This window comes from Larus michahellis, chromosome 9, assembly GCF_964199755.1.
Source record: "Larus michahellis chromosome 9, bLarMic1.1, whole genome shotgun sequence".
Lineage (NCBI taxonomy): Eukaryota > Metazoa > Chordata > Aves > Charadriiformes > Laridae > Larus > Larus michahellis.
Genome location: NC_133904.1, coordinates 18,670,563 through 18,691,726, shown reverse-complemented (window position 1 = coordinate 18,691,726; position 21,164 = coordinate 18,670,563). Strand labels below are relative to the sequence as shown.

The 21,164-nt window shown below is 39.2% G+C and overlaps 1 protein-coding gene across 2 annotated transcripts in view; it reads left to right on the top strand.

The window, feature by feature from the left end:
* Positions 1-21,164, top strand: part of RORA (RAR related orphan receptor A) — a 435,634-nt gene that overhangs the window by 310,090 nt on the left and 104,380 nt on the right. For both annotated transcript variants that reach the window (XM_074600027.1, XM_074600030.1), the window contains one exon: positions 8,814-8,843. In XM_074600027.1, the coding sequence (XP_074456128.1) occupies positions 8,814-8,843 (30 nt within the window). The remainder of the gene's footprint in view (positions 1-8,813; positions 8,844-21,164) is intronic.

Genomic DNA, 21,164 nt, shown 5'->3' with positions numbered 1-21,164 from the left:
TTGAATACATGAATAAATTGTAGGTGGTTGTCTCTTTTACTGATGAGTTTACAAATTTTACTTCTCGTAGAAAGGTGTTAGAAGAATTGTTGTATATACTTTTTAATTAGGTAGATTTTCCTTCTCTCTTTTCATGGTTATTCTTGAGAACCAGACAGTTTAGACTGCAGCACCAACGTCCCCTACATGTGGTTTCAGAAAACTGAGTGGATCTGTAACTCATGAATTAAGGAGATTTATTTCTTTTGGGGGATTTCTTTTGTTGTATGTTATGAAGGTGTACAGTTACCAGAGTTTTGTGGTCGTATTCTACTTATGGACTGCTCATGAATGGGGTTTTTTTTTCTGGTCATAGAAATACTGAGAGGATTTCCTTGGTTGTCTCCTGTAGCATCAGTGAGAGCATAGAAGACAAATAGATATATTCTTAAATACAGCAGATTTTAGTGAAAGATATTGTAGGGTAGAATAAAATGAAAAATAATCTACGATTATGTCTTAAAATGTGTTCTAAATAGAAACCCATTACTTCCCCTTCTGCGACATAATAATATCCATCAGATCATTTAAAGTCATAATCCAGTGTATTTAATTTTGCAATATTCTTAAATAATAAATTCCTATTGCATGAAATCTAAGAAACAAGCACTAGAGCTACATATTTGATAGTTGTTTAGTTTTGTTTCATTTTGTTTTGGTTTATGTGTGTGAGAGCGCTTTAGCAGCCTGTGTGAAAATGAAGTCCTAGCTACCTGAAGGCACAGAAATGGGGCATTGAGGCTTCTTTTATCTCCCATCTTGAAGGACTGCCTCTAGGTGAGGATGGGTGTCATCAGAACCACTGCAGCCTTGTGGTTGCTATCGCAGCCGATATCTCCACTCCTGCACGCCTCTGAGAATTTCAGTTTTGCTCTAAGGACGGTTAGATTTCCATGCCCCTGGAGAAATGACTGAAAACGGTTGGCCTGAGTTAACATACAGGAAGATAGCCCCCACCCTCAATTTTTATTTGTAGTTTGATAATTTTCTGGATTTTGTGAAAATACCGTGAACTCTTGGAGGCCTGGCTCATGCTTTTAAATGTTAAGTTGTCAGTAGTCTTGAACAAGGTGGTCTGAAAGTCTTGTGTTTAAATAAAATGTTGCTTTGAAATTACCTCAAAAGTCTTCTTGGGATGAGGTGCCTGATAAGGTACATCTGGGAGAGCAGCCAAGTCAAATCTAATTTTATGCTTCGAACTGGAGGACGGAAGCAATACTCCTGCCTGTACCGTAGTAGGGACTATGGGGTGTCCGGCACACGGACACGTGTGTGCGTGCACATACCAAACTCGCTGCTTTTACCAGTGGTGCTGTTTGACCCCCCCTAATATCAACAAGCAGGGAGTTTACAAAAATGGTGCTGTTTGTTTAATGGTTCGCATCTGCTGGGATATTTTCTTTCTCCAGGCTCACACTAAGTGGAAAGAAAGTAGAACTGTAGTCATTGAGTCAAATGGTAGGGAGGACTTGCTGTGAGGATTGATTCCCCTCAGGAAACTGCACACATTACAGAGCTTCTTGCCTGTATATCTAGCGCAAGTTAAACGAATTGTTCCCATTAGTGTGCTGGTAGGACGGAGCCTTTAGCTGAAGGAGACTCTGTTCTTTGAATGTCACGGGGAGGAAAAAGTATAGCGCTGCTTACAGAGGTGGGGCCTGCCGTGCTCATGGCGGTCTTCTCCTGGCACTCGCAAAACTAGGTAAAAAGGTGACTTGCTGTAAGGCTCACGGTTTAAGTAAATACACAATACTAAGAAAGTCTGTGGCAATTTTTAAGAAATGTTCGTTTTCCTTACACTTTGTAGTCTATTTCAAGAACTGTTGGGGCTTTCTTTGAATTGTGCAACTTTGTACGTTTGGCTGGCTTCTGTCGGTGTCACTGTGCTGCTCTACAAGGCTATTTTGAAATCCTCACTTTGTGATTTGCTTGGTCAATTGTGTAACTATAGTCATTAAAAACAGCTAATTCATGGTTTTCCTATAAAGACTCCTGCTGGAAATACGCTCTTCCATACAGTTCTGAACTATCTTTGACTTTAAATGTGTGAAATACAGTACAAATGTGGGACGGATATTTAGCCTGCTCTCTAGTTGCGTGGTGACATTTGTCGTGTGAGAACATAATGGCTGTTTAATGAAGATTCTTCATGTAATTTCTCCCAGTCCTAAGACGCTGTTTATTTGTGAGGACAAAAGAAACGTTAAAGCTCAGAGGGACCTTTAGTGAAGTTGTACAAGAATGAAGAAGTGGTTAAATGATCTGCATGTAGAAAGATGACTCTTCAGTCCAGCATCAAATGAGTGTTACTCCAAGGTTTCCATACAGCTTTGAACAGGCTGTTTATAGGAAGATTTGAAACAAGGAGTTGCATGTGGTCAGTTGTCCAGGATGATATTAGGGGGAAATGTTTGTTCAATATTAATCGCAAAGGAGAAGTTAGTATTTTAATTTTGGCCTAATGGTAAGTGCATCTATAATAACAACAGTATCATTATCTCAGCCTTAAACATGGCACTTGGATCTTAAATTTGTTTCTTAAATTCTTGTTTCTTTTGGAGCAGTTTTGGCATCAGAGGTTTGAAATCCGTTTGGGGTCCATTAAGAATTTTTTATTTGGGAAAAATCTAGAAAGAACAGGGAATTCTTTTAACTGAGAATTGTACAGATGATAAATAACTCATGATAGTGGTGTTTTCTCTTGTACAAATACTCTGTAACTTTGAAAGAATTGCAGTCATTTGTATTCACGTTTTCACAGGTGCTACTGTCATTTTAAGGGGTATTGGGCAGGGGAGGCCATCAGCTACTGAAAACTGAAGTCATAAAATGTCTAGATGATGCAGCAAGTCACTGTCGGAATCAGGAAGCCAGTCTGAGTTGCAAGGGCAAAAAAGGTTATTTATCTCAATAAAATAAGGTCAAAACATTTTTTGTAAATCCTTGGTATTTTAATCTGTTTGTCTTGAATACCTTGCATCCATATTTGAGTAGAAACTGAAACAGTTGTGTTGTGGAAGATTTTCTGTAGCTAATTCTGGTATAACCATATGATTCTAGGAGCAAGATTAAAGCAACACCTCAAAAATAAAACTCTTAAGTAATACTCTGATAGAATTTAGGTATAAGAAATGGCTGCGAATCTTAGGAGAGCAAGGTTGGGATTTTCAGTACTGAAGCATTTAGGTCAATCTTGATTCCTGGGACTTTGGGATCTGCCTATGGACTTGAGTACAAAAGAATGAACTAGACCAGATGAAAACCCCATGTTTTGCATGGTGAGCTCTTTCCTTTTCAGTAAAAGCTGTAAACAAGTCTGGGAAAAACTGGAATATTATATTTAAAAAATATGGTCATCATATTTGAAGTTGTCTTTTATTTTTAAAAAGAGCTTTTTTCCTTCCTTTTTTTATTTTTTTTTTCATAATTGTGGAAAGTTTCCTTGTTCTTACATGCCTAGTGGATGTTGTCCTTGATCCTTGCTACCCTAGCACATCATTTATTTCTCTTTCGAGTGAACTGTAAGCATTAGTGTCCATTAGCAATTTTTGAAACAAAGTACTAAAATTACTTGGAGCACTTTCAGTAATGTGTGCTGATCATCGTTAGCAGCTCTTCTGTCCTAGACAAGGGCACTGTTTTGTAACATCATTTTGTTTGGTTAAATTCACTGAAGTTGTATTTACAGTACTTCTGTGTATGTTGTTTTTACCTTGGTCACCATAAACAATGACCTACGAAGATCACAAAATTCCTTCAAGCCAGAGATCTTTACGTACTTTAATATAAACCATTATTAAAGTTTCTAAGAGAGTGAACTCCTTTCTGAATACTCTCAAATCTATTATTCTGCTTTGGTAGGTTCTCTGCAAGTGCCCGAGTGTTACATATAATCTTCCACCTTAATTGCTGGCTTTGTGTAGTGACAGAGTGAAAAACCAGTGGAGTGACAGGATGAAACACAGTAGGATCCAAGCTTGTAATACATTTTCTTTCTGATTTTACACAATATGTCAGGCAGGAGGCTTAGAGTTTAAAATTTTAACTTCCCCCCCCCCCCCCCCCCCCCCCCCCCCCAAGCTTTCCAACCCATCATAAAATGACTAAGTTCCAAAACACGCTAGAGCCATAATTCTGGTTTGAGGGGAGGGTAGAAGACAGTAAAAAAACCCAATTATATATATATATAGATACAGTCATCCATATGAGCAAAGCATCATATACATATGCCATCTACATAGATATGCTGTCATCAGACCAATGTTAATCACCTGATTTTGGCACAAAAAGCAAAGCAAGGGACACACGACGGTTCTTAACAGAAGTCCTGGAGATTAGTTATGAGCTTTGCCAGGGATGCATGTGTTTATCGATGCAAACTTCTGAGGGAGAATTTTCTTGGAGGTTTAAGAAAATTGCACTCAAGAATCTCCTCCTTTGATATTTTGCAGCGTAATGTATTCTGCCAGACAGGGGACTTTTTACTTATCTTTCTGTACATCAAAGTATGTTTTCCCCTTGAAATATGGGAAGTTGACAACTGTACACCAGCAGCAGGGATCTGGGTTCACAGAGTAAGCAGTGTTTCATTATGCTTCTTTATTTGGATGGGCAACTGTGAGAAATAGCTTATGATGTATAAAATATCTGAGTCTCTTTTTGTACTTGAAGACATTGTTATCTCTATTTGAAGTTGACTAGTGAAGGTCAGTCAGGCTAACCGCTTGCAAAAGAATATCCTGTCTCTGTTGGTAGATACTCTTTTCAAAGTTCATTGCATCCAGAAAGCTATTTTTGTAAATACCACCCATCATGGCAAATTACATGTTGTTAGTGGGAGGGGGAAAGGGAATGGGGTATGAATTCTTTTCATTTAAAAAAAAACGATTGTTGTTGCAAAGAGCATTGCATAGCAACAATGAAAAGTCTAAGAAGTTAATTTGTTTGAGATTTGGTGTTGATCAGGAATGTCAAATTGCACTGCTGAAGTGATAAATTCTGTGATAACTGTAATACTGAAACTTTCACTCACTGATAACCATGGCAGTGATATATTGTGGTATTTTCATGACATTTCCTTTGTTTTGCTTTGAAGTCTAGTTGGTTAAGTCAGGAAGTTTTTTTGTATTAGCAACACTGAAGTTAGGGTTGTTTCTTCCTCTCCTTACTTTTTTTTTTTATGTGTTAAATAAGAATGGAAAGCTGGCTGTTCAGGATAGTGCTAATAGTGGCAAGCGGTCACATATTACTCCAGTCTATCATATTTTGAAACGAAACCCATTAAAAAATGGGGTTTTACATTAAGTAACATTTTGAAAGGAATCAGTAGGTTCTTTGTGCTCCACTTATTAAAAATAAATAATCTTTTCTTTCAGTGGTGTATTAGATTTAGGTTTTATTATATAGCGTCTACTCAAATCTATGTAAACTGATGGTCCAGTCCCAGAAATGCTTACAAACAAGAGCAATCCCAGTTAATCATGCCTAATCTTGTGAAGAAAATTAGTGATGTATATTGGACTTGCCGAATTAGTTTCTCAACCGATCCTGTTGATTTCGAAAGGACTGATGAGTCGTCTGCGTACAACTTCTAGGATACAGCTCATAGGAAAGGCATTCAAACATATACACAAGTGGGAATTAGCACTGGCCCAAAGAAACCCAAAGATCTTGTAACTCCCCTTTTTTACGTTCAGTAGCTTTCAGACTGATTTTTTTCTTTTTCTTGGTCATAGTACACTCATTTCTAGATGATTACTATACTTCTTGAACGTTCTGAATGGCAGAGTCATTGGCTTCCTGCATTACAACTAAACCTGATTGCAATTGTGTAGGAACGTGTTGCATACTTAATATTTATATTGAAAGCGCTAGTTATAACGTATCCAACCTAAGTAACTGTTTGGATATGCTGGTACATTTTTTGCTCAGTTTTTCTCGTCACAGTTACTGGTCTGAAAGGGAAGGCTTCGTAAAAATTCACAACTCATTTTATCATGAGTAAAGATTCCTGATGAATTTAAATCTAATTGTGTTGAACTCACTGGCAACACTTATTCCTTCTTCCACCAGACTGCACTGTTCATTCAAAGCAAAATACTTTGGTTTCACTGCAACTACCAGTGTAATTAGGAAGAAGATGTAAAAAAAGCCTACCTCTAAACTGTTGTTTTAAAAGGTTATCTAAAAATATCTGCATAAAACAGCTAAAAGGCCTTACCAGATGGTAATCAGTAATTATTATGGAAACATCTGATTGGAAAAACTCACCACTCATCTCATATAAAAAAAATTAGGTATAAAAATATAAGCACTAATATTTCCATCACTGTTTCATGTATCGGGGAAAGTAGGCCCTCAGTCAGCGAATAAGCTAAGTCTGTTTTGTGCTGTGGCAAATCCCATTGTGAAGAGGCTGTGAGTAATCAGAAGTGACAGCATAAGCACTTTCTGTTCAAAGTGATTTTACAGAAAGCATTATTTTCTGAGAAAAGTACACATATGGCTCCCATAATGCTGAAAGAGCACTGATGTATCCATTTATTAGCGCTAGTGTTGGGAGAGGAAATTTTGCAAATGGTGTTCAGGTTTAAGACCTTTTTCTCTGCATTTCCCATTCCATAAAACGTCCTTAAAATTGTAGGAGCTGGCTAGATAGGCAAGGGTGGGGTGAGTACTTCTGCCAAGGGAATGTTAGGACAGTTCGTGATGATGAAGGCTCTGCCAGGAGCTGTACATGCTGTTCAGTGGTCACTCAAGAAGACAAATGGCAGCAAAAATGCGCTTCCTTGGTGGAAGAACAAAAGTTGTAATGACAGCTATAATTTCAAATTCAAAGGGCAGAGCTTTGGAAAAACCTAGAGAGAGCGCTTTTGCACTCATACCAGAATGTGCACAAGATATTGGTCGCGTATGTTGATGTAGATACTTCCGATCTCTCTGCTGCTTCTCGCTCTGCCCCTCTTCTTGCCCTAAGCTCTCATTCCTGTGGGAACGCTCACCTGCTTGACACACGCTCCGCTCCGCTCCTCTCCTGTCCTGTCCTGTCCGCCTATGCTGAGCTGACCATAACGATTGGACTGGAATGGAAATCCAAGAAAGCTGGCTCTTACAAAATACAAATTTAAAAGATGAATTTGACCCCTGTAGTAGCTACTTACATAACTAAAAGGTTTTATTTTTATTATGTTTGTTTTTCGTTTGTTCTTATTGCCTACCCTGCCTCTACAGTTTGAGGCTTCAACCTTAATTCCTAGGATGAGGAAAGTGCAGATTTGGCCGTGACCTTTCAATTTCAGTCAGTACACAAACATAATCAAGTTCTAGTATCCTGATTTTTGTAAATTGCTTACCATTGTCTCACATTTACAAAATTATTCAAAAGAATTGCTCAGAACTTCTTTTCGCAAAGGCTGGAGCCTCTCAGCTTTTCTTTTTGGGGAAAAGAAAGGTTCCACTTGTAGAACTCAGTGGTTCAAAACCAAAAGGCCAGTAGCAACACAAGTGCAATTAAAAAAAAAAAAAATCCCCATGACATTTATGTCAAACTTGATAGCTACATTTTTGGGTTTGGCATTGTGGATTTATGTATCCACCAAAAACATGAATAGTTTGAAAACTGTTGGCTTTGGAAGTTAACTCTAAATTTGCAAATAAGGTATCTATATTTTTCTGAATTATTATAACCTACTGCTTCCCTGCTGTGTTCCACAACAAAGAAGCCTGAAATAAAAGCCTATTTTTTCCATAGTAATTTGTTTTTGGAAGCGGTGGTTAAAGGAATATGAGGGTATCTAAGGAGAGTCGGGTCTCTCTGTGTTTCATGAATAGTAAGGCAAATGATTCCAATTCCAAAATTTCATTGCAGGCCTTAATCACAAATGAAATATTTCAAATACTTGTACTGCTTCCAGTAACCTCTTTCTTTTCTCATAAAATTCCCCCCAAGGAGATTGAAGCTTAAACACTGAGGGGTCCGAATACAGCACCATATATCTACTAAAGCGGAGACAATATTGTTTGTATTCAAGCATGAATTCCGATGACATTTAACAGAGTTAATTTTATCTTTATTTGGTATTATGAATTTTGCCTCGTTCTGTTCACTCTGTTGCTTTTTTAAAATGCCTCTCAAATTTCACTGGCACTGGACCATCATTGGTGATTGCCACCACATGCCTGTCTAGCATAAAAACATCTTTATTACTTCAGAAAGTATATATTTAACAGCTTGGAGATATTTGCATCTGGCTTGGAATTATGGCAAGTAATACTCATATTGAGAGAGCTGTTCATTTGGTTTTAATGAGCATAAGCTACAGCTTGCAGTCAAGGAACTACTTGAACTTAATAACATAGCTAATGAATTGTTGTACTGCTCAAATCTGTTCTGTCGGCGTAGTTTGATGTGCAGTAGTTAATATGAGTGTGGGAAAATTTTAACCATGGCAAATAAAAGGGGACTTCCATAATGGTGTTGGTATCAGCTTCGGTTTTAAAACAGCAGCATGTAGATATGCATTCCAACAACAAAATTTAGGCAATACATGTTGAAATATTTATTGATGAGGTGTAAGGAGAGAATATACCATTAAAGTCTGCATGCAAAGAAGGGAGATCCTCCCACCTCTAATGTATAAATTATTGCAATTTTCATTCCTCTTTTATAGTGGCCACTGTGCGTCTGAAATACAATAGTTTAATGATGAAATACATGTCAAAATAATTTACTTAGTGGTCTCTTTGCTAACATTAGTATCATTTCTTCCCTACAGGTATTTCCGTAACAAAGAAGACTCATACATGTAAGTAATACCTTTTGGTTTGGCCGTCTTTTACAAATGGAATTTTACAAATGGAATTGATGTAAGGCTGGCTGTGCTGCTCAGACTATTAGGTGTTGGTCTGGTCTGAGAAGGTTCCGTTTTTAAAATTCTGGTGGGTTTTCTGCAGTTCCAGTCCTTACCTGAAATGTCATCTAAATGAATATACAATGAGAGAGTGTGTGTGTGTGTGCGCATTTCCATATGTGTTAAGTCAGAGGGCAGAAAAAGAAAGTTGTGAAGAAAGGCAGAATTCCTTATTCTAGTACCTATACCTTACTGCTAGATGATAAGTAACGTATCCAGAAAATACAGGCAAGGGGAATATGTCTGGTTTTATATGTCTGTTCCATATGCAGTATGATTCGAATAAAAATGAGTTATTTAATTGAAAGTCTTCCGTCCCTTCCTATTCATTAATCTGTGAGGTAAATCATTCTGTGCTTGTGCTTAAGGAGCTCTTGATGAAAATGAGGAGGTTATTGTTTTGCTCTCAACCATATAAACAAACAGTCCTTATAAGTGGCAACCTTGGAAATGGATGTGAATGTGGGCTTTTACTTATGAATTCATTTATTCCAAACCTTCTTGAAAGACATCGTTATTGGGGATCAACTCTCATCTACTCTGCAGTGAGTTAAAAGCACAATTCCAAGAAAATGTTATGATTTGTAACTGGAGGTGATATGTTGAGATTTTTCCGATACTGTGGAGGTTTGGAAATCTGGTAGTGCAGGAATTGTACTTGCCAAGGATCCGAAACAGGAGTAGCCTGAAGCTGAAGCTATTTGTGTCATGAAAGCCTTCTAACAAGACGGGTGGTAGGCTGCACAAAATTTACAAAGATATATGCGTTTTAACAATGTTATGCATTTGAAGTATGTTCACCGCAGCTTCTTAGGGTTAAAGTGGTGTCATAAAGTGTCTTGCATTAATTTCATTCCTATTTAATTCCTGGTTTTAAAATATTCATGTAATGACAAATCTGACTTGAGATTATGAATTCATACCATATAAAGTTACAAAATACAGTTTCTTGATTTAAGAATGAGACACCGGTTTTTACGAATTTTGAAGCAAATGTTAAACGTCACAAACTTTTGGAGTGTGATGGTCCACCTCTGTTTAGGTGGGCTTGCTGCTTAATGCGTTCTTAGGGTCGGATCCCCTTTGGCTGAATGCATATGTGGTTTCCATTGAACTTAATGGGAGCTACGGCGAGGCATCTGAGGGCAGAATTTGACCCTTACATTTTTGGTGAATATTTGAGCTCATGCTGACTGAGATTGACAGTACAGGAGACTGAAGTCCTCTGTATATCCGCAGGCCAGGCATTGTACAGACAGCTTCCTTGCACAGCCTTGCCCATGAGCTCAACCCTGGCCTGGAGCGACCACCCTCTCTAGAGGTGGTAAGTAATTTGGTATTTATGCTAGCTCAGTCTTGGGCCTCTCTTGTATAGAGGCTAACCACTGTACATGGTGGTTTGTAACGCTCCACCTGGAAATCAGCTGAAATCGCCCTATATATTCTGTATACAGCAGTGCCATGTGCCGACCTGCTAGAAGAGTCACATCTCCGGTTCCAGTACTCGACACTTTTTGTAAGGAAGATTAAATAGTAACCACAGACCTAAAGAGTGTAGGAAATATGCTCTTAAGCTATGCCAGACTGATAGTGTTGTCATCATTTATATCTCAGCAGGTGCTGTGTGTGAGGCCTATGATGACAAAAAGATGTATTCATCAGCTGTGTTAGATGATTAGCTACTCTTCACCATATATGCCCTTTAATCTAGTTAAGACAGAAATTAGGGTCCCAGCATCTTCTATGTTGAGAACTCTGGGCTGCTTTAAGAGAACTGTCAAAGAGTAGTTCCCTGATTTGTTAATCAGTTGTCATGCAATTGCTGAAGCATGAACAAAAAAGTTCCCTGAATAATGGGAAGATAAGCTTGCCCATTAAGAAAGGATTAAAATAGAAAGAGCAATATGCTGTAATTGGCATGATGAAAATGCAGGCTACGTTTGCTAACAAATATGTATGAGTTTTCATTCAGTTTTGGTTGACGTTCTTTTAGAATTCATTCCTGTTATGACAAATTCTCATAGAGCAGGAATTAATGCAAATTGTGCATCTTTAGCATTTTGGCATCACGCACGATAAGCATTTTTTTTTTTTCCTTATTGGCTAGAATTTTTTTTATTATTGAATAGAAGAAGTAGACATCAAAATTCCCAGTTTTGGAATGACTTGGAAAAAAAATAATTTCATAAAAACACCTAAAAGCAAAAACTACAACTCAGATCTGTGTTCTTAGTAACTAAAAATGACAAGGAGTTTTTGTGGATCAAGTTGGTCTAGAGTTTGCCTATCACTCTGTATCGGTATATATAGCATAGCCAAATGAAGCTGCATAGAGTAGGATTTCTGCAAAGAAATTTCAAAAAACATTCTCACAAACACTTTGTGAAGTGTATATGTCTTGTCTGCACTACTGTTTAGAAATATGGATGAAGTCTTCCTATTCCAAGTTTACAATGTATGGCATATGAGGGTGTTGACTGACTGGAAACTAGCACTTATTTCTAATGACCTTTTGACTTAACTGGTGGAGTATAATGCCAGAAAGTTTGGCACATTATGCATTTGAAACATCAGATTAATCCTTTTCAGACTTATCCTAATAGCCTAATTGTGCACGTTTTGAAATTGGTGGTGGTCTGCCTCCACTACTTGGTACTTCCTGGTCTTACTGTTTGAGATTTGGGGTATATTTCACCTCCTTCTTGGCATTAGTCGGTGACAGAAGTGTTCTGTCAGTCGAAATGGGAGTACTGTGCTGATGACAGGTGCTTAGGTCATTTCTCAATCAAGTAATAGTTCAGTATTCGTACACATGCAATATAATGCTGAAGAAATATACGTCTTCCATAACGTAACTAGCTAAATAAAACCTGAGAGATTTTCACTTTTCTTGATACAACCGATTTTATCCAAGTATGCTGTCTCATTAGCTACTTCTCCACATCCTCTCTTTATCAGAGTTGGAACATTACAAAACCTGCCGTTTTTAAACAAGGAGTGTAATACTCTTCTAAGCAGACAAAGGGAATACATTTTGTCCGCCCCAAAATGCAGGTTTTTCATCAGTAGATTAAACAGGCTTTTGAAATAAAAAATCATGCCTTCTATCTGTAGAACTATTCTCTCTCGGGCTCACATGGGGGTTTGTTAGGTTAACCATCACTTCATATGACCTTTTGTCTAGCGAAGTCAGACGGCTGAAGCCAAGTCCTATCTCATCTTCCATACAAAGTGGGACTTTTGGTGTTTCAGTTCTTTTTTGACTCAAGAAAGATATTACTGACACTTAGATTCTTTTCTGATCATTTAATTTGCACTAATATTTGTAATACAACCCTCTTCCTCTCACGTTTCATGCTCTGAATAGAGAAGTACTCAAAGTGAATGGTAACTTTGATGCACAGCTTCAGCCTTTTTGCAAATTCAGACAGGCGTCATTGAGCCAGTGACAACAAAAATCTGAAATTCTGGGGAATGGAAGGCTGCAAAGGACCTGGCATTTAGTACCTCCTGACTTGGGTTTATGCTCAGTCCCAAAGTGTGTAGTATTTCATTTCTGGCATGTTAAATCTAAATCTTGCCACACTTCATGCAATGAGTTTGATGGCCTCTACCGGACCACTTGTGACTCAGAACTGTCACACAAATAAATCACCTTATTTTTCTCCAGGATGTTTTTATATCCTGGGCGCTGACTTTCTTAAATGAATTTGACTTGACTGCCTATCAAAGTAAGGGGTGGTTTCCTGCGGATGCACCCAGAAGGTTAATATTGTAATGAATCCGCAATGTAATGGAACCTTCTTTCTCTTGCTATTTGAATTGCAATGAACCACACTCAGAAGCTTCAAAGGAGTTGATTACATAGCTGGAGTTCATATCTGCGTAGAGGTCCAGGTACATTCAGTTATTTGCTTACCTGACATTTTTAAGATAGAAAAAAATGCATAGATTTTGCAAGCCTTCCGTTTGCATGATTTTTCTTTCCATGTCTCCAGAAAGCCATGCAAGAGCTCCTACCATCCATTGGTACCTTGTTCTGCAGTAGAAAAGCATCAGGGACTGTAGCTCCCCATGACAAATACTTGTCAGTGCAGAGGGAGGTACCTGTGGCGGTGCTCTTACCTGGACTAGGTACTACCAGGTACTACTTTCCAGGTGCTACTTTGACCAGGGGCTGCTCTTGCGTTCAGCTTTCCAGTGGCAGTGTGCCTACAGATCACTGTCACCAAACGGTGTGGATGGTGGCCCTTTGTGAGCTGAGTCCAAAACTGTTTGGCAACTGCCTACTTCATGCACTTAGTCTAAATTATCACCATTTGGAGGGAAAAGCATGTTTCTTTGGGCAGTCCCAGTGATGGATAGCTACGTACCTCAGTTCCTCTGCTTTGACCAGCTCACTTTTCAGGGAAATTTAAGATTAAGACCTCCCATCCCAGTTTGTTCTCTTATGTGTTTATGATAAGGATTTCCCTTACTGGTAATGGAACTTTTTAGTTGTGCTACTTTGACACTATTCTTTCCTAAATCTCTGAGTCAAGAGAGTCAGACATTAAAGCCGTCTGCAAAATGGTGTTCAAAATGGGGACCTCATTCTACATTCACAGCAATCTGATCTGTTAAGCTGTTGGGAAGTTCAGCTTCATGGAATCATAGAACGGTTTAGGTTGGAAAGGACCTTAAAGATCATCCAGTTCCAACCCCCTGCCCTGGGCAGGGACACCTCCCACCAGACCAGGTTGCTCAAAGCCTCATCCAACCTGGCCATGAACACCTCCAGGGATGGGGCATCCACAGCCTCCCTGGGCAACCTGTTCCAGTGGCTCACCACCCTCACAGGAAAGAATTTCTTCCTAATATCTAACCTAAATCTCCCCTCTTTCTGTTCAAAACTGTTCCCCCTCATCTTACTGCTACACTCCCTGATAAAGAGTCCCTCCCCATCTTTCCTGTAGGTCCCCTTTAGGTACTGGAAGGGGCTCTAAGGTCTCCCCAGAGCCTTCTCTTCTCCAGGCTGAGTAACCCCAACTCTCTCAGCCTGTCTTCATAGCAGAGGGGCTCCAGCCCTCTGATCATCTTTGTGGCCCTCCTCTGGACCCACTTCAACAGATCCATGTCCTTCTTCTGTTGGGGGCCCCAGGGCTGGACGCAGCACTGCAGGTGGGGTCTGACCAGAGCGGAGCAGAGGGGCAGAATTCCCTCCCTCGCCCTGTTGGCCACGCTGCTTTTGATGCAGCCCAGGATGCAGGGGGCTTTCTGGGCTGCCAGCACACATTGCCAGCTCATCTTGAGCTTCTCGTCCATCAACATCCCCAAGTCCTTCTCCTCAGGGCTGCTCTCCATCCATTCTCTGCCCAGCCTGTATCTGTGCTTGGGATTGCCCCAACTCACGTGGAGTACCTTGCGCTTGGCCTTGCTGAATTTCATGAGGTTTTCATGGGCCAACCTCTCAAGCCTGTCCAGGTCCCTCTGGATGGCTTCCCTTGCCTCCAGCCCGTTGACCCCACCACACAGCTTGGTGTTGTCAGCAAACTTGCTGAGGGTGCACTTGATCCCACTCTCCGTGTCACCGACAAAGAAGTTAAACAGCACCAGTCCCAATGCCGACCCCTGAGGAACACCAGTTGTCACTGGTCACTTTTTGAGTGTGGCTGTCCACCCAATTCCTTATCCACGGAGTGGTCCATCCAGCAAATCCGTGTCTCTCCAAATTAGGGACATCTCAAACATATGTGTACAGAATACTGGGCCAGGGCAGCCGTACCTTCTCACTACCTGGACTGATTTGGTGTGGACTGTCACATTTCAGCATGTTACCATTTGTTGTTACCTTCTCCCTGAACTGCCACAGGGTTTGACACTTCTTTATTCTGTGTCAATGCCTGGTAACGTGTGATACTGGCAGAAGCGGCATCTGGCGATTGTGCTTTGTAGATCGTGCTGCGATAGGTACAACAGTGAGAAAGCCACTGTTAGTGATCCCTGGACTAACTTTGTTCATCCTTTATTGTCTGTGTTTGCTTGTAATGCAAATAGATGTACCTGGGTATCACATTCAGCACTGTATATTTTATATTTTTATAACCCAAGATATATCCAGATTTAACAGAAACTACTTGTCCCAAAACCCTCTATAGATTTCAACTCCTTTGTAACTCTAAGATATTTGCCCCTTATTTCAGACTTGGGACTTCTCTGCTTTTTGTGATTTACTGAAATAGTTACTCTAGTGTAATTTTTCTTAAAAGTGATGTCAGTAGGCATCTCTGTATGAATTCCTTAATTTTGGATGAAATATTCCTTACTTACACTGAAATTATCCTTTCAGTTAATTTCTGTCAGATAAGAAGTGCTTCCAAAGCTAGGCGCTGACTGTAATGACATGAGCTCCTGCTGGAAAACTAAGTAGGGACTGTGTGCTTTTAATTCTTATCACTAAATAAAGGCATTTGCATGAAGAGCTGGCAGCTTTGCTGGCAAAGGGGGGAAGTAAACCCATCCCTTCCGCTCTCTGAAGTCCCACACCCAGCACCTATCCCACCCCTTTCCCTCAGTCCCACGTCAAGCTCTGGGACTATTCCTACCCTCAGCTTGTAGTAGGTGTTGCTCTAGAGAAGTATCTTGACTCTCTGCACTTCAGTGAGACTTACCTTTGGGATAGGTGGTCAATTCATGTTTCAATTTCACACTGCAGCTGAAAGCTTTCGTTATACCAACGTGATTATACCATGTCGTTCACCAAAGTTCTACAGGCATATTAAGGTTTGCAGCTTAATTGAACCCAAGACCTGGACTTCTCTTTTTCTCTGACTTTACTTTCCACATTATATTTATAGCCACTGCTAAAGATTTCTTGAAGTTCCTTAGTTATTTTGCTTAATTGTATTAAAGGTAAAATAACTGTGATTTTTTTTTTCCGATCTGCTTTATAATTACCTAGCATGTCTAGTGTGCATTGTACTGTCTGCTTCACCTCACGTGTTTCGTGTGCCAGCTAAAGTAAATGATACATTTCTTTCACAAAACAGGAGCCTGCAGAAAAGTGATGGTTAACAGGATCTGCTGTTAGCACCAAGGCCTAAAGAGAACAGGTGAAAACTAAGCCCTGTCCCCTGAGGCCAATAAAATAGCTGTTTGGTCCCCTGTGTGTAACCTCCTAATAACTTTACTGGGCAGCCTTAAAGATCCCTTGGGGGCTTCTCTGCAAGAGCACTCCCTCTCTTTGTTCAGATTGCTTATTAAAAATGATTTTATAATGAAGTTGCCTCAAATAGAAGCTACTTTCCTACTTGTCCTTGAAGCACTGTTTGCCCTGGTGAAGAATCTGAAGATAACTATCTAGGGCTTTTCTCTTGTTCAAAACTTTTACCGAACTACTGCTACACTTGATTATTATTTTTTTTTCTTCTTTCTTGTGAGCCAAAGAAAACCTCGTCATCATCAGCTAGATATTGTACCTTTAATTCTACTTTGAAGCCATCCCTGTAAAAAGTTTGGTTTGGGTGCCAGCATCATCAATTGATCAGTTTTATTCCCTGCCACAGAAAACACTGTGTCAGTGACTTGTTTGTTGCCTGAGAGGGAATGAATGTTGCCTTATTGTTGTGGTGGACAAGTTATTGAGTACAGGGGCAAAGATGAAAGCATTGTCAAATAATGAGGAGAGGAGGGAGTACTTTTAAAATCCAAAAATGTTTCTGGCTGGCTTGGGAGAAAGAATATACAGAGTGACAATGCTGTGTTTGAACGTATGACTTTCATGACGTGGATATAGGTGGAAATCTGTGGATGCTTTGGTTCTTCATGGTAGGTCTGTTGCAGTGAAACGTTTTCTCTGTGAAAGTTCTGATATTTTTGAGACAGATCATGTGGAAGCAGCTGCGGGTAAAGCATTGGGAGAACTTTTTATTAATGCATGTTTTATGCCCTCACAGAGTAACTGGTCAGAAATGAGACAAATCTGGTGTCTCTAATCTTCTATTAGCGACCCAAAAGCTTGGCTTCTGCCTGGGCCCCAACCCTTTGGCACAGTTGGAAGGAACATTTCGTTTTCTCTAAGGCTGACAGAACAGGCAATTAAACGCACTGCCCTGGAAGTCCCATGGGGAACTCCGTCTATTAGCTGCACTTGAAGCTAATGTCAGGTCTCTTCTCTGGTTCTGTTCCGAGTATGTGGAGCAGCTTCTATCTACATGGGATTTTTGGCTGTAACCATTAATTATGGACTTACTTCACTGTGAGTTTTCTGGTAAATACCTTAAGATAGGTTTTTCTGTGCCTTTATAACAAAGTAGCATGCAAACTACAGCAAGGTAAAAAACTGCAAATAAATGAAAATTAATTTTGGCAAATGAAGACTGATAAGCATTTGCAAAATGTTAATCATCCAGTATGAAAGTGTGTGTGTATGTTGGATTACAGTTCAGATACTTCTGAATGACAGTTACCTAGCAAACTGAATTAGATAAGGCAGAAGAAAGGAAGCTGTCTTAACTTTTACAAGTCTTTATCTGAGTGTGAGTCCTGAGCCTTTCTATGCCTCTAATTCACATTAATAGAGGTTACAAATCAATAAATTCCAGTTCTGCTCACACTTCATTTCTTCTTCTGGTCTGTCCTGTGTAAGTGTGTAAGATGGGCAGAGACATTCGCTTTCATGTTTAAAAAATGAATTGGAGGCCCACGTTTTAAGGAATGATGGAGTGTTGGGAGAGCATTAGGGGGTTTCTGACGTTAGACACCTAAATTCTGTCAGTGTGGTTGATGGATAAAAAGAGAATGTGGATAGGACTCAAAAATAAATTTAAACTGTTTGTGGATGTAGGCAGTAAATACATTGGGAATGTCTGCAGTGTTCTTTTATACCCAAGTCTTGCCTTATAATTCCCTAGAAAGTTGTTCTTACACCTTTTGTACCCTTCTTTTTTCTATCTGTTAATTCTAAGGCCATTTCTCTGATGTTAGAAATCCTGAATTAAGCCATGAAGACTCTTGTGCCTTGTGCAAAGTACTTGAACAGAGAAAGCGTAGGACTGATCTCAATCCTATTGCAGCTACTTTCAGGATTCCTGTTAGCTGAAACATGTTTTGATCAGCCCTTAAAACATATCGTCGTCTTTTGTTGTTGTTTTTAAAGTCTCCTGTCTTTAGAACTCTCACAGTCGTTACATGAAGTTCATGTTTCCAGCTCAGTAAGAACAGCCATCCACAATTTCGTATGGTTGTTGGTTACAGAGAACTGTGTTATGGGCTGAATGTAAGCTTCAAAATATGTGATACTCTCCACACTCTAAGTCTTTAATCCAACGCTGAGAGCAGTAGAAGTTACTCTTGGCAAAGTCATGAAGTTAATTTTTTTTTTTCCCAGTTTTTGAGTGGTTTGGGCACCAGAAAACCGGCAGATGAGGCTTCTCCAAATCTACTTTTGCATTCTGGGTGTTTTTCAGTGCAAACAACATGAAAACAAATAGAAAGTGTTGCTGCTCACAACTTTCTTCTTCAATATGTGAGTCACGTATTTTGGCTCTGAATAGTCTGGGTCTAGGCAGCTCTAACTGTACATACAGAGGAATACCAATACACTGTAAGCCTTCTGACTACATCCTCTGCAATAATTTCCTAAGAGATCATGGTCCTTACTAAACAAGACTTGTGCAAGGCTCTGTCAGTTTGATTTGAACAGTTCCTTAAGTCACCTGAGTCTTCGTCTCTGTGAATGGATAGCTACCAAATACAGCAAAGTGTTGGGATTAAATTAGGATTAAAATTAGGATTAAAACATGATCTTTAGGCCTGGTTGCCCATTTTTTCAAAGATCAAAAGTTAAAGTGATTTTCAGAAGTAGATGGTTTGTTCCCATGGACATTTCACTGCTACCTTTTTTCACATGTTGAGAAGAATCTGTCCTTAGAGCTTTCTGCTCACATTCATTTCACTTCATGGCATGTTTCTTATAGCACAATACTGCATTTTTGTTGTAGTAGGGCTGAATTCTAATGATTCTAAAGCAAGCTTCGTCATATGGACTCCTCCAAGGTTGGTATCTGAACCAAAAAAAGCACATTTTATTATCTGAATTTTGAAACCAAGGACTGATTCCATCATTCCTAATAGACTCATTTATTTGACAGTGCATTGCTAGACTTTTGCAGTCGCCACTCTGAAACAACTATTGAACCTGAAAAGGGCTTTTTAATATATGTTGATGGCTAACCTTATTAGGACTGTAAAAATATTGGAAGTTTTTGCAGCCTTTTTCTGAGAACATCAACCTGGATTATTTAAACGTTGACCCTGTCTGGGAACATAGCTTCATGCAGACAATGTATAAGGCAGGTAGTCACTCAAACTCATACTGAATACCTTGTTCTTGATCTTATGACGAAATGATGAGGATATTTCTAAAGTTCTTATTTTAAAAACAGTTTCACTCATCAGAGTTTTTCTCCCTCTAAGTCTCCTAACACAATGAAGTAGAGTAATTAATGCTCACCTAAAAAGGACAAAAAGCCTCAAAGGGCAGTGTGGGTCAGTCTGAAGAACTAAAATTTGTGGTTGAAAAGTAGGAACAGGAACAAACTAGCCCAAAATTAAATAGAATCTCCATGGAATTTGAGATACAGATGTTTTAAAATACTACTTTCTTTTTCTTTCTTTGTAACAGTTGAATAGTTTTGAGGTATGTTGACAAAATGCTATGTCTTTGTGTGTATCGGTTAATGCCGGGGTGGTGAGCAGGCAGGAAGAACAGTGGAGACAGCTTTTCAGAAATCTTGCCAGATAGGAGTTACAGTTAAGTAGGAGTACAGGTGATTCTCAGGTTTTATATGGATCAAAAGGTAGTGACAGATACTTCGGTTTGAGTTTCTGAGTACATAACTGCCATTTGTGTTTGTAATTTGCACGAGGAGTGGGAAGATGGTCATCTGCTTACCTTAGCTATGCTCACATACAAATTGCTTATGCAAATTCTTCATTAAACTGAAAGAAGACACGGTGCCTGGTATTATTTTAGTATAGGGGAGTAGTTTAATTTCCTTTTGTATTTTAATAGTTGTGTTTCAATTTAAAACAGAAGAAGTGCTTTCATGATAGGACAAAAGAACACGTTTTTTCTGTAATGCCATAATGACTTCCTTTCAATCAACTGTATGTGCATTATAAAAGCATAGTTAAAATATGCATGATTTGGCATATACAGGTGTGCTTATTAACACACCTTAAAATAAGCATCACAATATTGAAATAACTTTTTTCTAAGTATGTTTTATACAGAGAGACAGACAGAGAGGGAAAGAGTCGGTATTAGTAAGTACCAAAATGACATCCTCCAGTCTGAATACCTTTGAATTCCAGTGCGAATATCCTTTACTACTTTATCGCTTGCTATTATAAGACACTACAGTTGTAGAACCTAGATTTGGTCTTTAACCCCAATGCAGTCACCTTGCCTTAAATTACTGTATTGTCTGGTTTGGGATTCAAAGGAGTAGATCTCACCTGAACAGAAGTGACCGTTTTAAGGGATTGCAGCTGGGACTTCAGGAAGCTTCCTGTCTTAACCTTACTGCCATTAATGGTAAAATCCTTCACTCCAATGAAAACAGAAATGAACCTTCAATGAGTTATTGTAAAAAATACAAGCAGTAAATGAAACAGGAAGCCCTGACAAAGAGGAGGATGACTTTGCTGCAAAAACTACGACTGTTGAGAGACTTTTGTGCTATCTGGCTTATCTTCCCCCTGTGTGTATGATAGGTTCTTGTTTAAGGTTTAACATAAACCATCAGTTGTGAGTTGTGGCAGTGTGACTTGCTAAACAAAAGACTAGGCACACCCTCAAAGCAATTTCCTCTTTTTTTTTTTTTTTTGAGGTGTTTACCACCAACTTCAAAAGCCAGTTCACAGCAGTGGTGGTATTCTTGCAGTTTTCTGGAAATTCAAATTAGGCTTTATTTAATCTCTGTGCAAAACGAGTAGGGAAACCTCTGGTTTCAGAAAGCCAGTATACGACCAAAGCCATTTAGTGATTTCCTTTTAGATATAGTCATCAGTTGATAACCATCCTTCCCACCAATGTTTGTCTGAAGAACTGTTTCCTTATCTTTGTTACTGTTACCTAACTGATATGTAGGTGTGATACTTGCTGGCTGCAAAGACAACTTTTACAGATAAGGCAAGTTTCCTGTTTAAACTCAACATTTCTTTCACTCGACC